Source organism: Mixophyes fleayi, chromosome 10, assembly GCF_038048845.1.
Source record: "Mixophyes fleayi isolate aMixFle1 chromosome 10, aMixFle1.hap1, whole genome shotgun sequence".
In the NCBI taxonomy this organism is placed as follows: domain Eukaryota; kingdom Metazoa; phylum Chordata; class Amphibia; order Anura; family Limnodynastidae; genus Mixophyes; species Mixophyes fleayi.
The window spans coordinates 91498925-91516919 of record NC_134411.1 but is presented as its reverse complement, the minus strand read 5'-3'; the positions used below and the strand labels follow the sequence as shown (position 1 = coordinate 91516919).

Sequence of the window (17995 nt, the reverse complement as noted above, 5' to 3'; positions counted from 1 at the left end):
CTTTTCTCTATAATCACTGCTACATGGAATATATGTGTATTTCTTGTCAAATCTATTATCATCTAGTTGTGTTCACAAGCCAATAAAGCTTATTGAAATAAAAAAAACAAAACACAATGTACAGACCTGAGCGTTGGCAGGACATCAATGTATGTAAACATGTTTTGTATTATAAGATTATATTATTTCTTGTTAAACCACAAACTTTTAATCTTGACAGGCCAAACCATCTTGTGTTGCAAAACACCAGCACAGATATTGCTGTAAGTATACAAAGTGAACTTGTTCCTTCTTTTAAATGACAGCCACAAGTTCACTTATTATCATTATTATCGTAGATTTATAAGACGCCACAGTGCTCCCCAGCGCTGTACAGTAGGGAAAACAAGACGTACATAAAACAGGGACATACAAGGTAGACAAATTAAACGCAGACATGAAAACAAAGGTTATGGAGGACCCTGATCAATAGAGAGCTTACATTCTAAGTGGGAGAGGACACAGCTGGAACAAGAGGAGCGAGTGTGGCTCAGAGTGGAGATTGGGACATTTGTGAGAGTGCATTAGTGTGAATAGCGTTATCAAGGATAAGGTCACCTCTAAAATAGAGATGGGTTTCCAAAGCGTGTCTAAAAGATTTGAAGGCTGCGGGAAAGTCTGATTGAACATGGTGGGGAATTCCATAAGTGGGGAGCAGCACAGGAGAAGTCTTGTAGGTGGGAGTGAGAGGTGGTTACCAGAGACGGGACAAGGCTCAGATCAGAGGTAGATCTGAGAGTGGGAGGGAGAGTATTTTGATATATGATTTGAGATGTATGCAGGGGTAGTGTTGTTGAGGGCTTTGTAGGTAAGGGTGAGTAATTTGAATTGGATTCTGGAGGACACAGGGAGTCAGTGCAGGGATTCAGAAAGTGATGCAGCAGATGTGGAGCGGTGAAAGAGGAAGATCAGTCTTGCAGCAGCATTTAGGATGGATTGAAGGGGGGGGATATATGGGTGTCAGGAATAGAATGCATGATGGAATGAGGGATTATAGAATCCGTGCAGATCAGAGGAGTGCAATAGGGCACTCGTTGTTGAAAAAAAAGACAGCACACCAAATTCATAAAGTCATCAAGAACTGAATACACAATGTTACTTGCATACTTCGTGACAAGCTGGTCCTCCATTTGTTATTCTATGATATCATCTCAATATTTGAAGAAAGGAGAAAAAGATTTTTCATTTTTAAGATGGATCACGCCAACTAAAACCAATTACATTTTACTTCTGAATCATAATTGATCCAAACATTATTACGACAAACTGCATTTATGAAAAACTGTTTATTTTGTGAACATTAGTGTCCATCATTGTTTGATTTTATTAGATGATATTGGAACTTTTAATTGATTACAAGTTAAATGATGATATGTATATAAATAAAGGATATTTCACAAAGCATGATATTCTGAGCCCAAACTAATTGTTCGTCTCCAACGTGATTTAAAAAACAAGAGTTTAATATATAGAACGTGAGCAGCTGGTTATATAGTTTCAAAAGTCACAACAAATCTGCTCACACTCAGTGCCACAATGCATACGTGGTGTGGGCTCAATTCTGATGCGGTTTGAGTGAAGACTGCAGGGGAACCGATACGGTGTTGAATACTTGGTTCTGAAAAACGAAGATCTTCACTCTCTCAAAGACCCACAGGAAAATGAGCAGGACACTGACATACTGAATCCAGGCGTATTTGATCATCTCCCAGAAGCCAGGCTGATATGTGCAGAATATTAAGGACACAACTGGGATTGACGGATGGCAGGAAATGCACAGGAAATAAGCTCAATATTACTATTCATCTCAGGGAACCGTTGGAGAACAGAACCAGGAGAGGAAACGGAGACAGGAATTTGGCCAGTGGATAATCTCCAGGCCTTTGAATGAAGGATACTAAATTCTGATCGTACTATGCAAAAACTGTCCTATGTTAAAGGACATACCCTTAGCGTGTTTAAAAATACATAAAAGTGCATATACCGATGTTTGAAGTTAAACTCTGGATTACGCCTGAGAAAATCATTATAATTTCTCAATGTTCTGTACACTTTACTTTCTCTTAAACGTTAAAGTGATTTAAAAATAGCAATGACAGACGAATACATTAAGCATTTCTACAGCCTTCCATTAATAATGCAAAGTTTTATGTTGAGCGTGAAAGTATGTTGTACATTGAGTGGTACAGGGAGGGGAAACTATGAGAGCAATGCAGAGTCCAAAACAACAGAATACCCCCCACCCCCAACTAGATATCTGAAAAAAAAACTGTTTTGTCTGGATAACAAAGTTCTCCAAAGTTTTTTTCCCATGTTTGCTTCCTTTTAAAAAAAAAGAAGAATAGGTCTGAACCAGAGTTTAACGCACGCCCATTTGCGTAGACTAAATTGCAGGTTATAGCTATGGGCATGACCGCGGGAAGACCTGCAAGTAGCTAATCCTATGCAGAGATGCACACATCTACACTGGCAGCTGAAGAGGCGGCGTGGGTTAGATGAAGGGTGTTGTAACATAGGCGGAGTACATTAAGGACATTTTACGGAATTGCAGAACCGAACGCAGATACTCCTTTTGCAGCCATATTTGTTTAGCCTCTAGCTGCTGCTGGCTGCTTTCATCATTGACTGTGCATATATGATAGAATTTTGTGTGTATATTTAAAATAAATAAAAAAAAAATCTTACTGTCATTCGTACGTGAGATAGATTTTATCTGCTGTGTTATGCACTATTTTTGGGATGTAAATGACGCCCAAGTTGCCTTGATCTTAGCTCAACGTCTTTGATTGTGCAGATTTTTATATTTTGTTCAATTCATTAATGCTTTCAATAGCTTGAAATCGTTATTGCTTTGTGTGTAGTGAACAATTGAACACATTGCTGTCCGGACATGAATGTCATATACAAAGTTCATCACCTGGGCTGAACATTTCCAATCCTTAAAATATTGTATGGAGTCATGTTGCAACATATTGTTCAATTCATTAAGAACAACGATATCAAACAAGTTCATATATGTGACTTGTTATTAATACATTATAATATAAATTATATGGCCTGATTGTGGCTTACAGAAACAGAAAAGAGGCTTCCAACCCCTCTGACACATTTCTTTTCTTTAAAGCAGCAATCTCAAGAAAATAATCAGGTGTACTTTTTAATATAAACCAACTGGTGTAGACTATAAGAAGAATGTTGGTACTTAACCGTGTTTTGTTTTTCAGGCTGATTTTTGTTTCTGGGCTACCATGGTAACCACAGTCACATGGCACATGATTTAGTGAGCAGAGAGGCTTTCTAACACCTCTCTGAGCTCTGTCTGCACTGCAACACCCCCCCCTCTACCTCTGCCATCATATGACATGCTGAGCGACTGTGTAGCAGAGTGACTGTGTCTGACAATCATTTTTGTTTGCCAGAGAGCTTTTGAAAAGGAGGTAATGATTTGTAGGACAGCCAAGAAGAATGATTATAAGATGTATGCTTAAAAAGATACTTAAATTGCTATTTAACATAAATAACTCTTCGGTGTGGCATTGCTGCTTTATAAACAGCCATTTTCAAACTCATTAATGAACAAAATAAATGGGAAAACATTTCACAGGTGTTCAGATTTTAGGCAACACCCAAAATGGCTGCTCTTATGCCAAAACAAATCAAACAAAAAGTTTGACTGTAAGAACAATTGCATTTAACATGAACAATCAAAAATGTGTATTTAGAGATGATGAAATCTGCATTTGATTAGAATAAACTGTAGCCAGCAGGACATCAACACGTTTTGCCTCACTGTACCCCTTTAATGTTACATACTTACGCTTGGTTTACCTCCGCCTCTCTCAACCACACATAGTTCTGTAGAAGATGTCGATGTGTTTTAAATAAACACAAAATAATGGGAATACTGTAAAAATAAACACTGGGGGTAAATGTATCAAACTGAGAGTTTTCCGGCGGGTTTGAAAAACCAATCAGATTCTAGCTATCATTTATTTAGTACATTCTACAAAATGACAGCTAGAATCTGATTGGTTGCTATAGGCAACATCTCCACTTTTCAAACCCGCCGGAAAACTCTCAGCTTGATGCATTTACCCCTAGAGGTAAAAAAAGGATATGAAATAGTCTCCACGGGGTATCGGACAACGGCATTTATCACAAATGGATCTGAAGTACCTCTTCCAACAAGCCATAGTGGGCTAGGATTGCTCAGAACCGTAGTCACTGTAAGGACACATAAAAGTCACTTTGCCAGGCTTGGCTTTGGTCGTATTCCTGACTTACTTGAATCAGAATATATAAAAATATACAACTCAGAAGATGAATGGGAGACATTTGGTCATTTGCAGTCCATGCTTTAGGGACCGAATATTTGCTATAAATATTAATAGTATGTACAGATGAACTATTACCTGTAGAAGTTTTACCTTTGTGACATCCTAAGATAAACACTAAAATATATGGGGGCAGGCTGAGCATAATACCGCTGGCAAGAGCGCCCGTACATAAGGTCCCATCATCAGAAAATATTAGGTACCAAACTAACTGTGTTTGCCAAAATTTAAATAATTAACATTTATATGTGTACTATGTGGGGAGACAAAAGAGAGCCATTCAGAGTCTCTTTTGGAGAAATATAAGAATACATTTGCTGGGGCTCGGGTCACCTTTTGCTCACTTATAATTCCGGCATGCATGCAACAATAGTGCAATAGAGGATTGGTGCTCGGATGGCAGCTGACAGAGCTACAAGAGAAGCATACTCTATCCTGCGGCAGGTTTTCCCAAAAGATCTGGTTGGAAAGCTGGATAAAACTAAACAATTGTCATCATAGATAGGAAGACAGTTAATGGAAGTCTCTACAGAAATAAATTGGTGCTATTACTGTACTTACCATTCCTCTCCTGGTAAGCTGAGACTATATTCGTGAGGTCATAAGCACTTGCAAAAGGACTTGTCCCATTGATGACAGACACCTGCCGCATAAATGGAAACAGCAGAGTAAACACCAGCACATTATTTTGGTTATATAATCCCACACATCTGTCCTCTGTCTTGTTCATGAATATGTATTGCTATGTATTTCCTCTTTCATGATAAAAGCACCAACATTCCAAAAGCAAAGACCAGCGTGCATTTAGGTACTTACCAGCATAAGTTACTAAAGTATGCAACAAAGATTCAAATAAAGTACAATGCTTGAAGGGACAGAGTGAAGAAAGGGGTGAGGGGAGAGACAGACAGAAGGGTGGGGGAGTGAGGAGGAGGGAGACAGACAGAAGGGTGGGGGGGGGGGTGGGTGAGGAGGAGGGAGACAGACAGAAGGGTGGGGGGGTGAGGAGGAGGGAGACAGACAGAAGGGTGGGGGGGTGAGGAGGAGGGAGACAGACAGAAGGGTGGGGGGGTGAGGAGGAGGGAGACAGACAGAAGGGTGGGGGGGAGAGGAGGAGGGAGACAGACAGAAGGGTGGGGGGGTGAGGAGGAGGGAGACAGACAGAAGGGTGGGGGGGTGAGGAGGAGGGAGACAGACATAAGGGTGGGGGGGTGAAGAGGAGGGAGACAGACATAAGGGTGGGGGGGTGAAGAGGAGGGAGACAGACAGAAGGATGGGGGGGTGAGGAGGAGGGGGACAGACAGAAGGGTGGGCGGGGGTGAGGAGGAGGGGGACAGACAGATGGGTGGGAGGAAAGGAGGAGGGGGACAGATAAAAAGGAGACGGGAAGAGACAGACAGAAAGGAGGCGGGAAGAGACAGACAGAAAGGAGGCAGGAAGAGCCAGACAGAAGGGTGGGGGGTGAGGAGGAGGGGGACAGACAGAAGGAGGGTGGGAAGAGACAGACAGAAGGGTGGGGGGTGAGGAGGAGGGGGACAGACAGAAAGGAGGTGGGAAGAGACAGACAAAAGGGGGTGGGAAGAGACAGACAGAAGAGGGGCACCCAGTTTGTGGCAGGGCTCAAATGCAGTGGAAATGTTGTTTTTGGGATAAAGTTTTTTGTCATGGCAAAGAGGGACTATGAAATTAATTGCAATTCATCTGATCACTCTTCATGACATTCTGGAGTATATGCAAATTGCCATCATAAAAACTGAGGCAGCCGACTTTGTGAAAAATAAATATTTGTTTCATTCTCAAAACTTTAGGCCATGACTGTACTGAGATAAAGCTCCCAGTACAGTCCCTCTATTACTTAGGACGAGAGTTCTTCTACATTGATGTATTAAGGTAAAGCACCCAGTACAGTCCCTCTATTGCTTAGGACGAGAGTTCTTCTACATTGATGTATTGAGATAAAGCTCCTAGTACAGTCCCTCTATTACTTAGGACGAGAGTTCTTCTACATTGATGTATTGAGGTAAAGCACCCAGTACAGTCCCTCTATTGCTTAGGACGAGAGTTCTTCTACATTGATGTACTGAGATAAAGCTCCCAGTACAGGCCCTCTATTACTTAGGACGAGAGTTCTACTACATTGATGTACTGAGATAAATCTCCCAGTACAGGCCCTCTATTACTTAGGACGAGAGTTCTACTACATTGATGTACTGAGATAAATCTCCCAGTACAGGCCCTCTATTACTTAGGACGAGAGTTCTACTACATTGATGTACTGAGATAAATCTCCCAGTACAGTCCCTCTATTGCTTAGGACGAGAGTTCTTCTACATTGATGTACTGAGATAAAGCTCCCAGTATAGTCCCTCTATTGCTTAGGACGAGAGTTCTACTACATTGATGTACTGAGATAAAGCTCCCAGTACAGTCCCTCTATTACTTAGGACGAGAGTTCTACTACATTGATGTACTGAGATAAATCTCCCAGTACAGGCCCTCTATTACTTAGGACGAGAGTTCTACTACATTGATGTACTGAGATAAATCACCCAGTACAGTCCCTCTATTGCTTAGGACGAGAGTTCTTCTACATTGATGTACTGAGATAAAGCTCCCAGTACAGTCCCTCTATTGCTTAGGACGAGAGTTCTTCTACATTGATGTATTGAGGTAAAGCACCCAGTACAGTCCCTCTATTGCTTAGGACGAGAGTTCTTCTACATTGATGTACTGAGATAAAGCTCCCAGTACAGGCCCTCTATTACTTAGGACGAGAGTTCTACTACATTGATGTACTGAGATAAAGCTCCCAGTACAGGCCCTCTTTTACTTAGGATGAGAGTTCTACTACATTGATGTACTGAGATAAAGCTCCCAGTACAGTCCCTCTATTGGTTAGGACGAGAGTTCTCCTACATTGATGTACTGGCATAAAGCTCCCAGTACAGTCCCTCTTAGGACGAGAGTTCCTCTTACATTGTAGGTGGTATCCAGTCCCTGGTGTCTCAGCGGCTGCCTCTGCTGGAGTCTCAGGTCCCCATTGATATAAAGCTGGAATCCAGGAATGGGAGAGGTGTACTGAATGAATGCCATGCTCTGCATTACAAATGTCGACATCCTCTGAAAGAGTCACAAGGTGCATAGATGTATTATCAGGTCATAGTAAATAGACAATGCAAATGCAATATTGGTCTAAAAATCCCTAGTAATTAAAATCATTCAATGCTAGATTTAGGCAACTGAAATGGAAGATATTCTATCTTTAAGAACAGATTATTTTCATTATTTCTCCTACATATTTTAGTAATACATATGGCTAAATCATTATATGATCATTAACACAATTAAGGTGGCTATATTGTTTGCTTGGCCTCAGTTCAGTGGGAATATAGGAGAGTGTGGGGAGGGGGGTATATGAGTTGGACACCAGTTTTTGAGTTTCAAATGGATCTGCCCCCTACACACAGTGAAGGCAGACATTTTTCTAGCCAAACCACTATTCACGTGAATCATCATCATCATCAGTTAATTATATAGCGCCACTAATTCCGCAGCGCTGTACAGAGAACTCACTCACATCAGTCCCTGCCCCATTGGAGCTTACAGTCTAAATTTAATGCCTGCACTTCTTCTATACAATGCAGCCGGTCTCTCTACTTACATAGAGTTGATACGAGAAGGTTAGAATGAGATGCACACCATACACTTCCTCTGTTGATAGTAACGGTAGCTCCAAATTGAAATACAACTGGTCCATTTTACCGTCTTGGTTTCTATCTTCCTCTCGAGCCTGCATAACACATAAAGAACACTGTCACCGTATGCTGTGAAATATACTTCTTAAATAAATTAAACACATAAGGAAATGCTCTCTAATTTTATATAAGCCTGCAATTGGATTAAGACTAAATGGGGAGCCAGGCACGAGAGCAATTTATACTTTACCCCAGCATTGTCAGACACTTACAGAAAAACATGTGTGGCTGAATAGTCATTGTATAATTAAAATGAGTATAACAGGCAACGTGCTCTCTCCCAAACTCTCAAGCAGTCCCAAAGCTACACAGTCGGGGCTGGAGACAAAGCACGGGGTCCCTCTGCTATTGTGGAAAAACAGTCAGAGTTCTATACATGCGACTGAAACCAATTCTAACACTGCTCATTACAGACAGGAGTAGGAACTGCCAGGCACAAGTAGGAACCTGGAAATGATGGCCTGTAGAAACAATCCAGTAAAATAGTCACATAACTAAGGTCAAGAGACTGGAGGAGGTACTATAATAGGGAACACAAGCCAAGGTCAAGGAACAGAGTACCAATAGGCATTGGCTTCCTCACAGCACAATACTAATACCTTGCTCAGGAAAGGAGTGCTGAGAAGAGGTGCCTTAAACATGAAAAATTTAGATGTAGTCACCAATAAGGTGTGATGTCATAATACTGTACCAAATACAACATTTCTCAGTACAACATATAAAACTATCATGTACTGACATTACGTGCAGGCTGGAGACTCGGATCAGGTAAGTTAGTGTTACTCCAATTTTACTTTAATCTAACTTTTTCTTAGTGAAACAAATAAAGAGATAATAAAGCTGCACTACAACCAAGGCAAAATATTTTAGCAAGGTACTCCTCCCCCTAGCTGGATCTAAGGGGTTGTTACATGCATCAGTTTTTCTGCAGAAACCGCAAATCTATTTTGTTTGGCATTTTAAAATGGGCGTGTGATCAGGAGCACCAAATCACAAGCCACAATCTCTTTAAGGCGTCTGGTTTTGTAGCGCAGCAAGTGTGTTTAGGAAACAAAAACATGGTGGAACACTGGCTACTTAAATTATCCTTGGTTCTAACAAGATTCTGAAACTTTTACAATCAGCCACGCTTAAAAACGTAGAGCAGCTGCTACAGGTATTAATGAGAGCACCTGTTCTCTGCGTTTTAAATTCTAGACTCATACATACATTAATACGGCAAATGTTTCTGTAGTTAACGTACCGACACTTGAGGCAATCTGAGCCGGTCGCCTATTAAGCTGTTAAATTCTTGAAATGTGCTCCAAGCAATGTAATTCCCACTGGCGCTATTTATTGCGATCAGTAACACCTCATACCGGAAATTAACATTGGGCTGTTCTTCATACGTACTTTGTTTCAACCAAAAACCTGAATGGAATTAAAATGCATTAAATATCTGATAGGTGTTACATTTATACAATTTTCTGAAACAAAGTAAAGTCTCACCTTGGCTGCGAAAGGCAACTAGTAATGGAGGAATGTAGGTTAATGCCAGCACTACAATGAGAAATACGGTGGCTTTGGAGCAGATACTAGCTCTGTATCTGACAAGTACAGGATGAGAGTAGATTTCATAGATAGCCATTGTAATGATATTGGATTGTCCAGACCTTCTCAGTCAGTCAAAAATGGAAGTTTGGTAAAGGTGTTCCTATGACTGTCTACCTTCCTGCCTCCTCAACTCTCCTTTTGTATTCTAGATCTACCCTTTCTACTATACTGTCATTTATTCTTTATTTAATACTCTCCCTTTAGTTTCTCATTTTTTAATGTCCTTCCACATATATATGCATTATTGCTAGGCTTTTATTGAGTATGTTCCCTTATGTTCTCTATGATCCCTTTTTCTGGTTTCTTCCCTGTTCCTTATAAATCCTTTTCTTTTGTATATGCACTGGTCTCAGCCTTGTTCTGTATACCCATTATCTCCCATACACACTCTTACCCACCTCCTGCATTATTCTTCACCCATATAACTTTCTTTCCCTTGTGGTATACACTACCCCTACGTATCCCCTTCTCCTGTCTAAAGTACACCTATGGACCACATTATCCAGTATACATTACACCTATGTACCCCTCTTTCTCCTGTATACACTACACCTATGTATCCCTCTGTCTCCTGTATACACTACACCTATGTACCCCTCTGTCTCCTGTATACACTACACCTATGTACCCCACTACCCCCTGTATACACTACACCTATGTACCCCTCTGTCTCCTGTATACACTACACCTATGTACCCCTCTGTCTCCTGTATACACTACACCCATGTACCCCTCTGTCTCCTATATACACTACACCCATGTACCCCACTACCCCCTGTATACACTACACCTATGTACCCCACTACCCCCTGTATACACTACACCTATGTACCCCTCTGTCTCCTGTATACACTACACCTATGTACCCCTCTGTCTCCTGTATACACTACACCTATGTACCCCTCTGTCTCCTGTATACACTACACCTATGTACCCCTCTGTCTCCTGTATACACTACACCTATGTACCCCTCTGTCTCCTGTATACACTACACCTATGTACCCCTCTGTCTCCTGTATACACTACACCTATGTACCCCTCTGTCTCCTGTATACACTACACCTATGTACCCCTCTGTCTCCTGTATACACTACACCTATGTACCCCTGTCTCCTATATACACTACACCTATGTACCCCTCTGTCTCCTGTATACACTACACCTATGTACCCCTCTGTCTCCTGTATACACTACACCTATGTACCCCTCTGTCTCCTGTATACACTACACCTATGTACCCCTCTGTCTCCTGTATACACTACACCTATGTACCCCTCTGTCTCCTGTATACACTACACCTATGTACCCCTCTGTCTCCTGTATACACTACACCTATGTACCCCTCTGTCTCCTGTATACACTACACCTATGTACCCCTCTGTCTCCTGTATACACTACACCTATGTACCCCTGTCTCCTGTATACACTACACCTGTGTACCCCTCTGTCTCCTGTATACACTACACCTATGTACCCCTCTGTCTCCTGTATACACTACACCTATGTACCCCTCTGTCTCCTGTATACACTACACCTATCTACCCACCTGTCTCCTGTATACACTACACCTATGTACCCCTCTGTCTCCTGTATACACTACACCTATGTACCCCTCTGTCTCCTGTATACACTACACCTATGTACCCCTCTGTCTGCTGTATACACTACACCTGTATGCCCTGCTCTCTCCTTCTCCCAAATTCCATCCAGTCTCGCTCTTCCCCTATAGATCTATCCTAGGCACTGTATACCCTGCACGCCTTTACCCCCCTTGTATGATACCACAACCCCGGATAGGGCTCTCAGGGACCCGCTACTGACACACAGGAACTTGGATTCAGGGGTTCTTACTGCGCGGTCTCCATAATCCTGTCTCTATAGCAACGGACGCCACCACCCGGAAGTAGTACGGCCTGGCCGCCATAACGCCGGAAGTAGTTATCCATGAACTTAACTGACATCTTCTGTCGCTATGGTTACTGCTAACAATCTACTGACATGTAACTAAGACCATGATTATCCCCATGATACATAAATGTCAGTTATAATAGATTCCCCATCAGTCTATGAAATCCAGACACATAAGAAATACACATTGTGCTCTCAGTTCATGTTCATGCTGTGTAGTGTATGCAGAGTAACTGTAGTGTATACATGTAGGATATGAACTCATTGCCAAACATCATGTATTATATATTAAGTCAGTGTATTGTCTAATTTAGCAACTTTGATTGTAATAAAAATCAATATTTTGTACCTGCCAACCTGACTTTTCACAGTGTGATATAATAGTCGGGTTCTATGTTACGTTACAGACCTGTTTTCCACTGGTCTAAAAATGTATTAACCATTGTTGGGTAATTTTTGACCATTAATGAACCTATTGAAATCAGGGTATTGCAATAATTAAGAAGTAGGAAAAGTAGAAACCAGACAATTATCACACTGTGAAAAGAATTCAGGATGGTGAATATGGCATAGAGGACGGTGTTTTATTAAGGCTGTATTAACATAGGCCACTATATTGATGTATGTAACTATTTGAGTTGGGGCATGTAATTTGCTTGTGACCTTACTGCAGTGGAGCAGTGCTGCAGCTTCATGTGTTTGGGATAACAAACGCTTGCCCACTTTTTATACCTCACTAATGGGAGTTAGATATCTGAAAACCCACCTGTTTAGGCCACTTTATAATATTCCTAAACCACCCTCTTAACCTCCATAGGTTACCCTATTGCCACCTTTTACACAGTTCAAACATGATTACAACCCTCTGAGCCCCTGACCAACATTGCTAAGTGATTGGATCATATGGCCCAATAGGAACTCTTTAACTCTGCAATCTGGCTGGTCCAATAAGCAATGTGTGGAACTTGACCTCATGTATCAGACTCCCATTGTCCTATAGATTGTAAGATTGCGAGCAGGGCTCTCTTATATGTCTGTCTGTATTACCCAGTATTGTCCCAATTGTAAAGCGCTACAAAATTTTCTGGCGCTATATAAGTAAATGTTGATGTTGATGATGATGATAGGTATGAAAAGAAGAGGGGGGCATGATTTGATGATGCCATTCAATTCATGAAGTGAGCGGGCAAAATGTGTGATTATGCCAATTGATCATCACACCCTGGTCCACTTGGTGTTCACTGAGGTGGACTAGGCTTGATGAAATGATTTGCATCACCTTGGCACATTCCGCCCTCTTTGTAGGCAGGTCAGCACTTTTCAAGGACAATTGCTTGCTCTCCTGGGAGTTTGGGAGGTCTCACCTCAATACGGGAGCCTCTCAGTCATACCTGGTGAGAAGACATGATAATATGTCTCCCCACTGTATGTACATGTTTATAAATCAACCTCAGCATGTACATAAAGCTTACAGTATAATAAAAAGCAAGTGTCAGGATTGCTTCTGTTTGATGGCGAGTGAGCAGCCACCAGCAATTATATATTGGGTTACAAACAGAGCTTCCAGCCCAATGTAAATCTACAGTCAGGAGCAGGTTAATTATAGTTCCAACAGAATACCAAATATATATATACTATATCTCCAGCTTCTCCATTGTGATTGGTTTGTCCACGGGACAAGTAATGTCATCAGGAGGGTCCACTGATAGCAAGGCTAAGTGGAGTGTTTCAGCCCAGGTACAGACTGGTAGTCATACAAAGGCTGGTGTGCTTGAGGATACTCATTATAATGCTCTCTGTTTTGTTTATAGATTATTAAAATGCTCTTTGTATTGTACAGAGATCACTATTATTATTATATTTTATTTATAAGGCTCCAATAGGGTTCTGCAGCGCCGTTCATAATAGTTTTGTATTATTGCATAGTTTTTTATTACTGTATTGTTTAGCGGTAACTATTCTGCATTGTTTATTAAGATACTCACTTTATTGTAAAGTGGTTACTATAATGCACTCTGAACTTGTATATTAATATGCTTTCTGTATTGTATATTTATCACTAGAATGTTACTTGGATTATATATTGTTTAATAAGATATTCTAGATCCGTGTTTCCCAACTCAGATCCCCAAGCCACCTTTGCAGTCCAGGTTTTAAAGATATCTGTGCTTAAATACAAGTGATTTTATTAGTACCTCAATCATTTTGAATTTAACTACTCGAGCGCAAGCTTGGATATCCTCAAAACCTGAAATATTAGAGGAGCTTGAGGGCTGGAATTGGGAACCAATGTTCTAGATTGTATAGAGGTCATTAGAATGCTCTCTGTATTGTACAGACACCACTAGAAAGCTCTCTGTATTGTACAGAGAATGCTAGAATGCTCTCTGTATAGTATACTGTTGTTTTTAAGATACTCTATCGTATATCAGAACCTATAATGCTCTCAGTATTGTATAAAGGGCACTAGAATGTTCTTGGTATTGTATATTATTTATTCAGATGCTCTCTTTATTGTATATCTTTCACTGCAGTACTCCTTGTATTGTATATGAGTTACTAGACTGCTTTATGTATTGTATAATGTTTATTAAGATGCTCTCTTTATTGTATATCTATCACTACAATGCTCTCTGTATTGTGTATGGGGTCAATAGAATGCTCTCTGCATAGTATAGAGATCACTAGAATGCTATCTGTATTGTCTATCAATCACTAGAATGCTCTATGCATAGTATAGAGATCACTAGAGTGCTATCTGTATTGTCTATCAATCACTAGAATGCTCTCTGCATAGTATAGAAATCACTAGAGTGCTATCTGTATTGTCTATTCTGTATTGTCTATCAATCACTAGAATGCTCTCTGCATAGTATAGAGATCACTAGAGTTCTCTCTGTGTTGTATATCAATAACTACAGTGCTCTTTGTATTGTGTATCAATCACTAGAATGATCTATTGTATATCAATCACTATAATTCTATCTGTATTGTATTTGGGATCAAGCTAATGTTCTATGCATGGTATAGAGATCACTAGAGTGTTCTCTGTATTGTATATTAATCACTAGAATGCTCTATGCATAGTATAGAGATAACTAGAGTGTTCTCTGTATCCAATATTAATCACTAAAATGCTCTCTGCATAGTATAGAGATCACTAGTGTTCTCTGTATTGTATATTAATAACTAGAATGCTCTCTGTATTGTATAGAGGTCACTAGGGTGTTCTCTGTATTGTATATTAATAACTAGAATGCTCTCTGCATTTATTCTCAAATACTCTATCAACCATCCAGACCTGCTTTTAATTAACACTCTCACAGACTGCATCCTATGGTGTACTGCATCACTGCTGGCATAGTGAGACAACAAGGGAATGGTGGAGCTCTTTGTGACATCATTGGGCTGGGAAAAACTTTTTTGACTTTGGGCGTAATTAAGCATTTTGATGGCAATTTGAGAGCATGCCATGTCTTAACAAATGGCCCTTTGTTTGGGCTGAATCCTTAACATATGTTATATCTGCACTCAATCAAGGCAAGAAAATAATATATTTGCATTTATGAGTGAAAAGGATTTTGGCACTTTACATTTTGCATTTTTTATTTTTCAAACTATATACATCTTTAGACATCTACAATGTTTTTAATATATTCTTTATTTAGTAATATTGGTAAAAAATACATAGGATAAATCATACACAATACATTCACTTCTGGTGATCATTCTTTTAGGATACATAAAAGCAGAACAACAAGAAATATCAGTTGTAAGCTATAACGTATTATACAGGGAGGGATAGGAGAAAAGGTCCAATCCATTATCCTAATGAGCGTTATTGCATATTAATATCTACTAAACAAGTGCAATTGTAATCCCACTTTTGTGTTTGCACCTGTAGAGCTCATCATCATGCATATATCCCTGGCTTCTCCCATACAAAGTCCTGGACCAGGTTTTGGAGTTCGGAAAAGAAACTCCTGAAGGACACCCAAAATGTTTGGACGGGTGTTTATTTTAATAATGCTGTTTCTCCCTAGAGAGGAGAATGTATGTGTCACACAACTCTTTAGGTGCTAAAGTCAGGTTATATAAGTATGCATTACTTTTGGCGAGACCAATCCTCAGTTAGCGGATCTGAGACGATTTAAATGCGAATGGGAAAGCTTAAGCGTCCTCTGATTAAGTTGCCCTGAGTGGCGACGAAATGCGCCAGCCCCAGGATCTAGACCTATATGGATAAAGATCTGTGTTTTTTGTCCCCTACTGGAACTTGATTGGGTACAATATCTAAAATTGGATGGACAGAATTAGACTTAAAAGTGGGGGAACTAACTGAACTTCAGAACTGCAAGTATTTGCTAATTTGTACTTCCTGTGACATAGAACATCTAAAGTATATATCTAAGAGCTGCTTGGAACTCTTGATACTTTGTACCGGACGATATCTGTATACACAGATACTTGTGATTTGGAAATTCATTGGTACTAATTTTACGTGGATAACTTGATCCTTTGCCCATTGGATATTTTGAACTGTGCAGCCGTCCTAGTACATCATCTGGGGGTACTGTTTATTGGAGCTGTATGAGGTCATAGAGGTCTGAATATTGGAACAATTAATGTGCTTTAATGAGCTAAAGTAGTATGAATAAATGCTGTGTGTTCTTATACATATAAGTGATCACAAACTTATTTTTCTGCTCGGTGCACTTGCTTATGGTAATTTGAACATATTTCTACCCATCCGTTGGGCGCTGAGTCCATTATTTTGTTTTTGGTATTATTCTTTATAGGAGTGGGCAACGTCTATGCCACAAAGCTGCCATGATTGGGTGAAAGCTGACTGGAGGCCGCAGACCACCCATTCTAGAGTAGTTATGTACCAAGCTATCAATTAATCTTGAAATTGCACATATGTCCATACTTCCTAAACTCAGCCATTATGATAGGTAGTGTTGTGATTACATCAGTGGCGGATCCAGGGCCCCCCCCCCCCCCCTAGCAGGGGCTTGCTGACGGCGGCTGCACACTGTGCAGGTCCGTTCGGCAGTGATAATGTGCTGCCCGGCTGCTCTGATTGTGTTTTAAACACAATCAGAGCTGCTGACAGCACATTATCACTGCCGAACGGACCTGCACATACTGTGCAGCCGCCGGCAGCCTTAGAAGGTAGAAAGGGGGCCAAATTTTCCATACGGTGTCTTTGTCAATGTTCAGCTATCATTCGAACACTGAGTCGGCGGTCTTTTCGAACAAACTGACACTTTCTTCGGTTCTTGAAGTGCAAGGTCGTCCACGACGCTCATCATCTTCCACATTCGCACATCCCTCGCTGAATCTTTTGTGCCACTCAAACACACGCGCACGAGACAGGCAAGTCATTCCCATAGGCCGTAGTAAGCATTTGAAAACATTCTGTTGGTGTTTTGCGTAATTCTACTAAAAATTTCAAATTGACACGATGTTCAACTTTTAAACTTAGTAGTTTTTTGGCACTCTACAGAAAACACATCCAAACTAAATGGCGACTCACAATCAACTGAACGTCATAGGGTGTTGCAGCTTGTCATGCAGGTTCAGACAGGATCAAGGTTACTACGTATGCAATTATAACCGGTTCTGACTGCATTGTTTACTAGGTGGAATCACAGTCTCATTATCTAATAGACATACCTTATATATATATATATATATATATATATATATATATATATATATACTTCCAGAGCGCTGCTAAGACACATCTGTCTTTAGTAGTTAGGCCATACCCAAACATCTACAAAATTTGATTGGAGGCTATCACAACGGAATTTCGTCTAGAAATGTGCTGACAGTAATTTAACTTAGCGATTAAATCATTACTGGAAAACAACTGAATTGAAATCATTAGTATCTGACGATTATCAACTGTGGTTAAGCAGCAATTTCTTCCTGAATTTTTTTTCTGCATGTTAAACCTCTGAATCATCATACAAACACGTATTAGAGTAACGATATTCAGTTATGAAAATTATTGGTCATAAATCTCTCATGAAAACAGTGGAAATCTGCAGCTGGGAAATGACTAATGTGTCACTACACTAAAGGCTGTTTTGACGGTATTGGCTTAGATTCCACAGGTGCGTGGAATCAACTTTAGGGGTCTATTTTACAAGTGGTGAAGATGCAAAACGCTGGTGTAATCACCGGCAAAGGGTTAACACGGGAGAAATTCTTACCCTATTTACCAGCGCAAACCGTGCCCATAGAGCACTTCCTGCTTTGGCCGGCGACGTTCGGCTGCTGGTGCATAGTAAAATCTCATCATAGAGGAGGGGGTTCTTCGCCGGGGCCCCCAGAGCAGTCTGGGTATGGTAAATA

At 40.5% G+C, this 17995-nt stretch overlaps 2 protein-coding genes across 2 annotated transcripts in view; both read right to left on the bottom strand.

Moving 5' to 3' along the window:
- The window catches only part of LOC142104470 (carbohydrate sulfotransferase 5-like), a 55678-nt gene extending 50662 nt beyond the window's left edge, over positions 1-5016 (bottom strand). The window contains exon 1 of the mRNA XM_075189149.1: positions 4935-5016. The gene's annotated coding sequence lies outside the window, so the exon portion shown is untranslated. The remainder of the gene's footprint in view (positions 1-4934) is intronic.
- Positions 1311-10488, bottom strand: TMEM231 (transmembrane protein 231). The gene is made up of 7 exons (XM_075189153.1): positions 9617-10488; positions 9372-9538; positions 8035-8163; positions 7350-7493; positions 4935-5016; positions 4159-4263; positions 1311-1767 (listed from the first exon to the last, which is right to left on the bottom strand). The coding sequence occupies exons 1-7, from the start codon at positions 9753-9755 to the stop codon at positions 1595-1597; spliced, it is 939 nt and encodes a 312-aa protein (XP_075045254.1). The 5' UTR covers positions 9756-10488; the 3' UTR covers positions 1311-1594.
- Positions 10489-17995: the final 7507 nt, after the last annotated feature.

What these genes read in the sequence shown, in the direction of transcription:
- TMEM231 (XM_075189153.1), bottom strand. Translation starts at nt 9,755, where the DNA reads ATGGCTATCTATGAAATCTACTCTCATCCTGTACTTGTCAGATACAGA. An exon ending in CCTTCTCGTATCAACTCTAT is followed by an intron (nt 7,494 to 8,034) that starts GTAAGTAGAGAG and finishes TGACTCTTTCAG; the next exon opens with AGGATGTCGACATTTGTAAT. An exon ending in AGCTTACCAGGAGAGGAATG is followed by an intron (nt 4,264 to 4,934) that starts GTAAGTACAGTA and finishes GTGTCCTTACAG; the next exon opens with TGACTACGGTTCTGAGCAAT.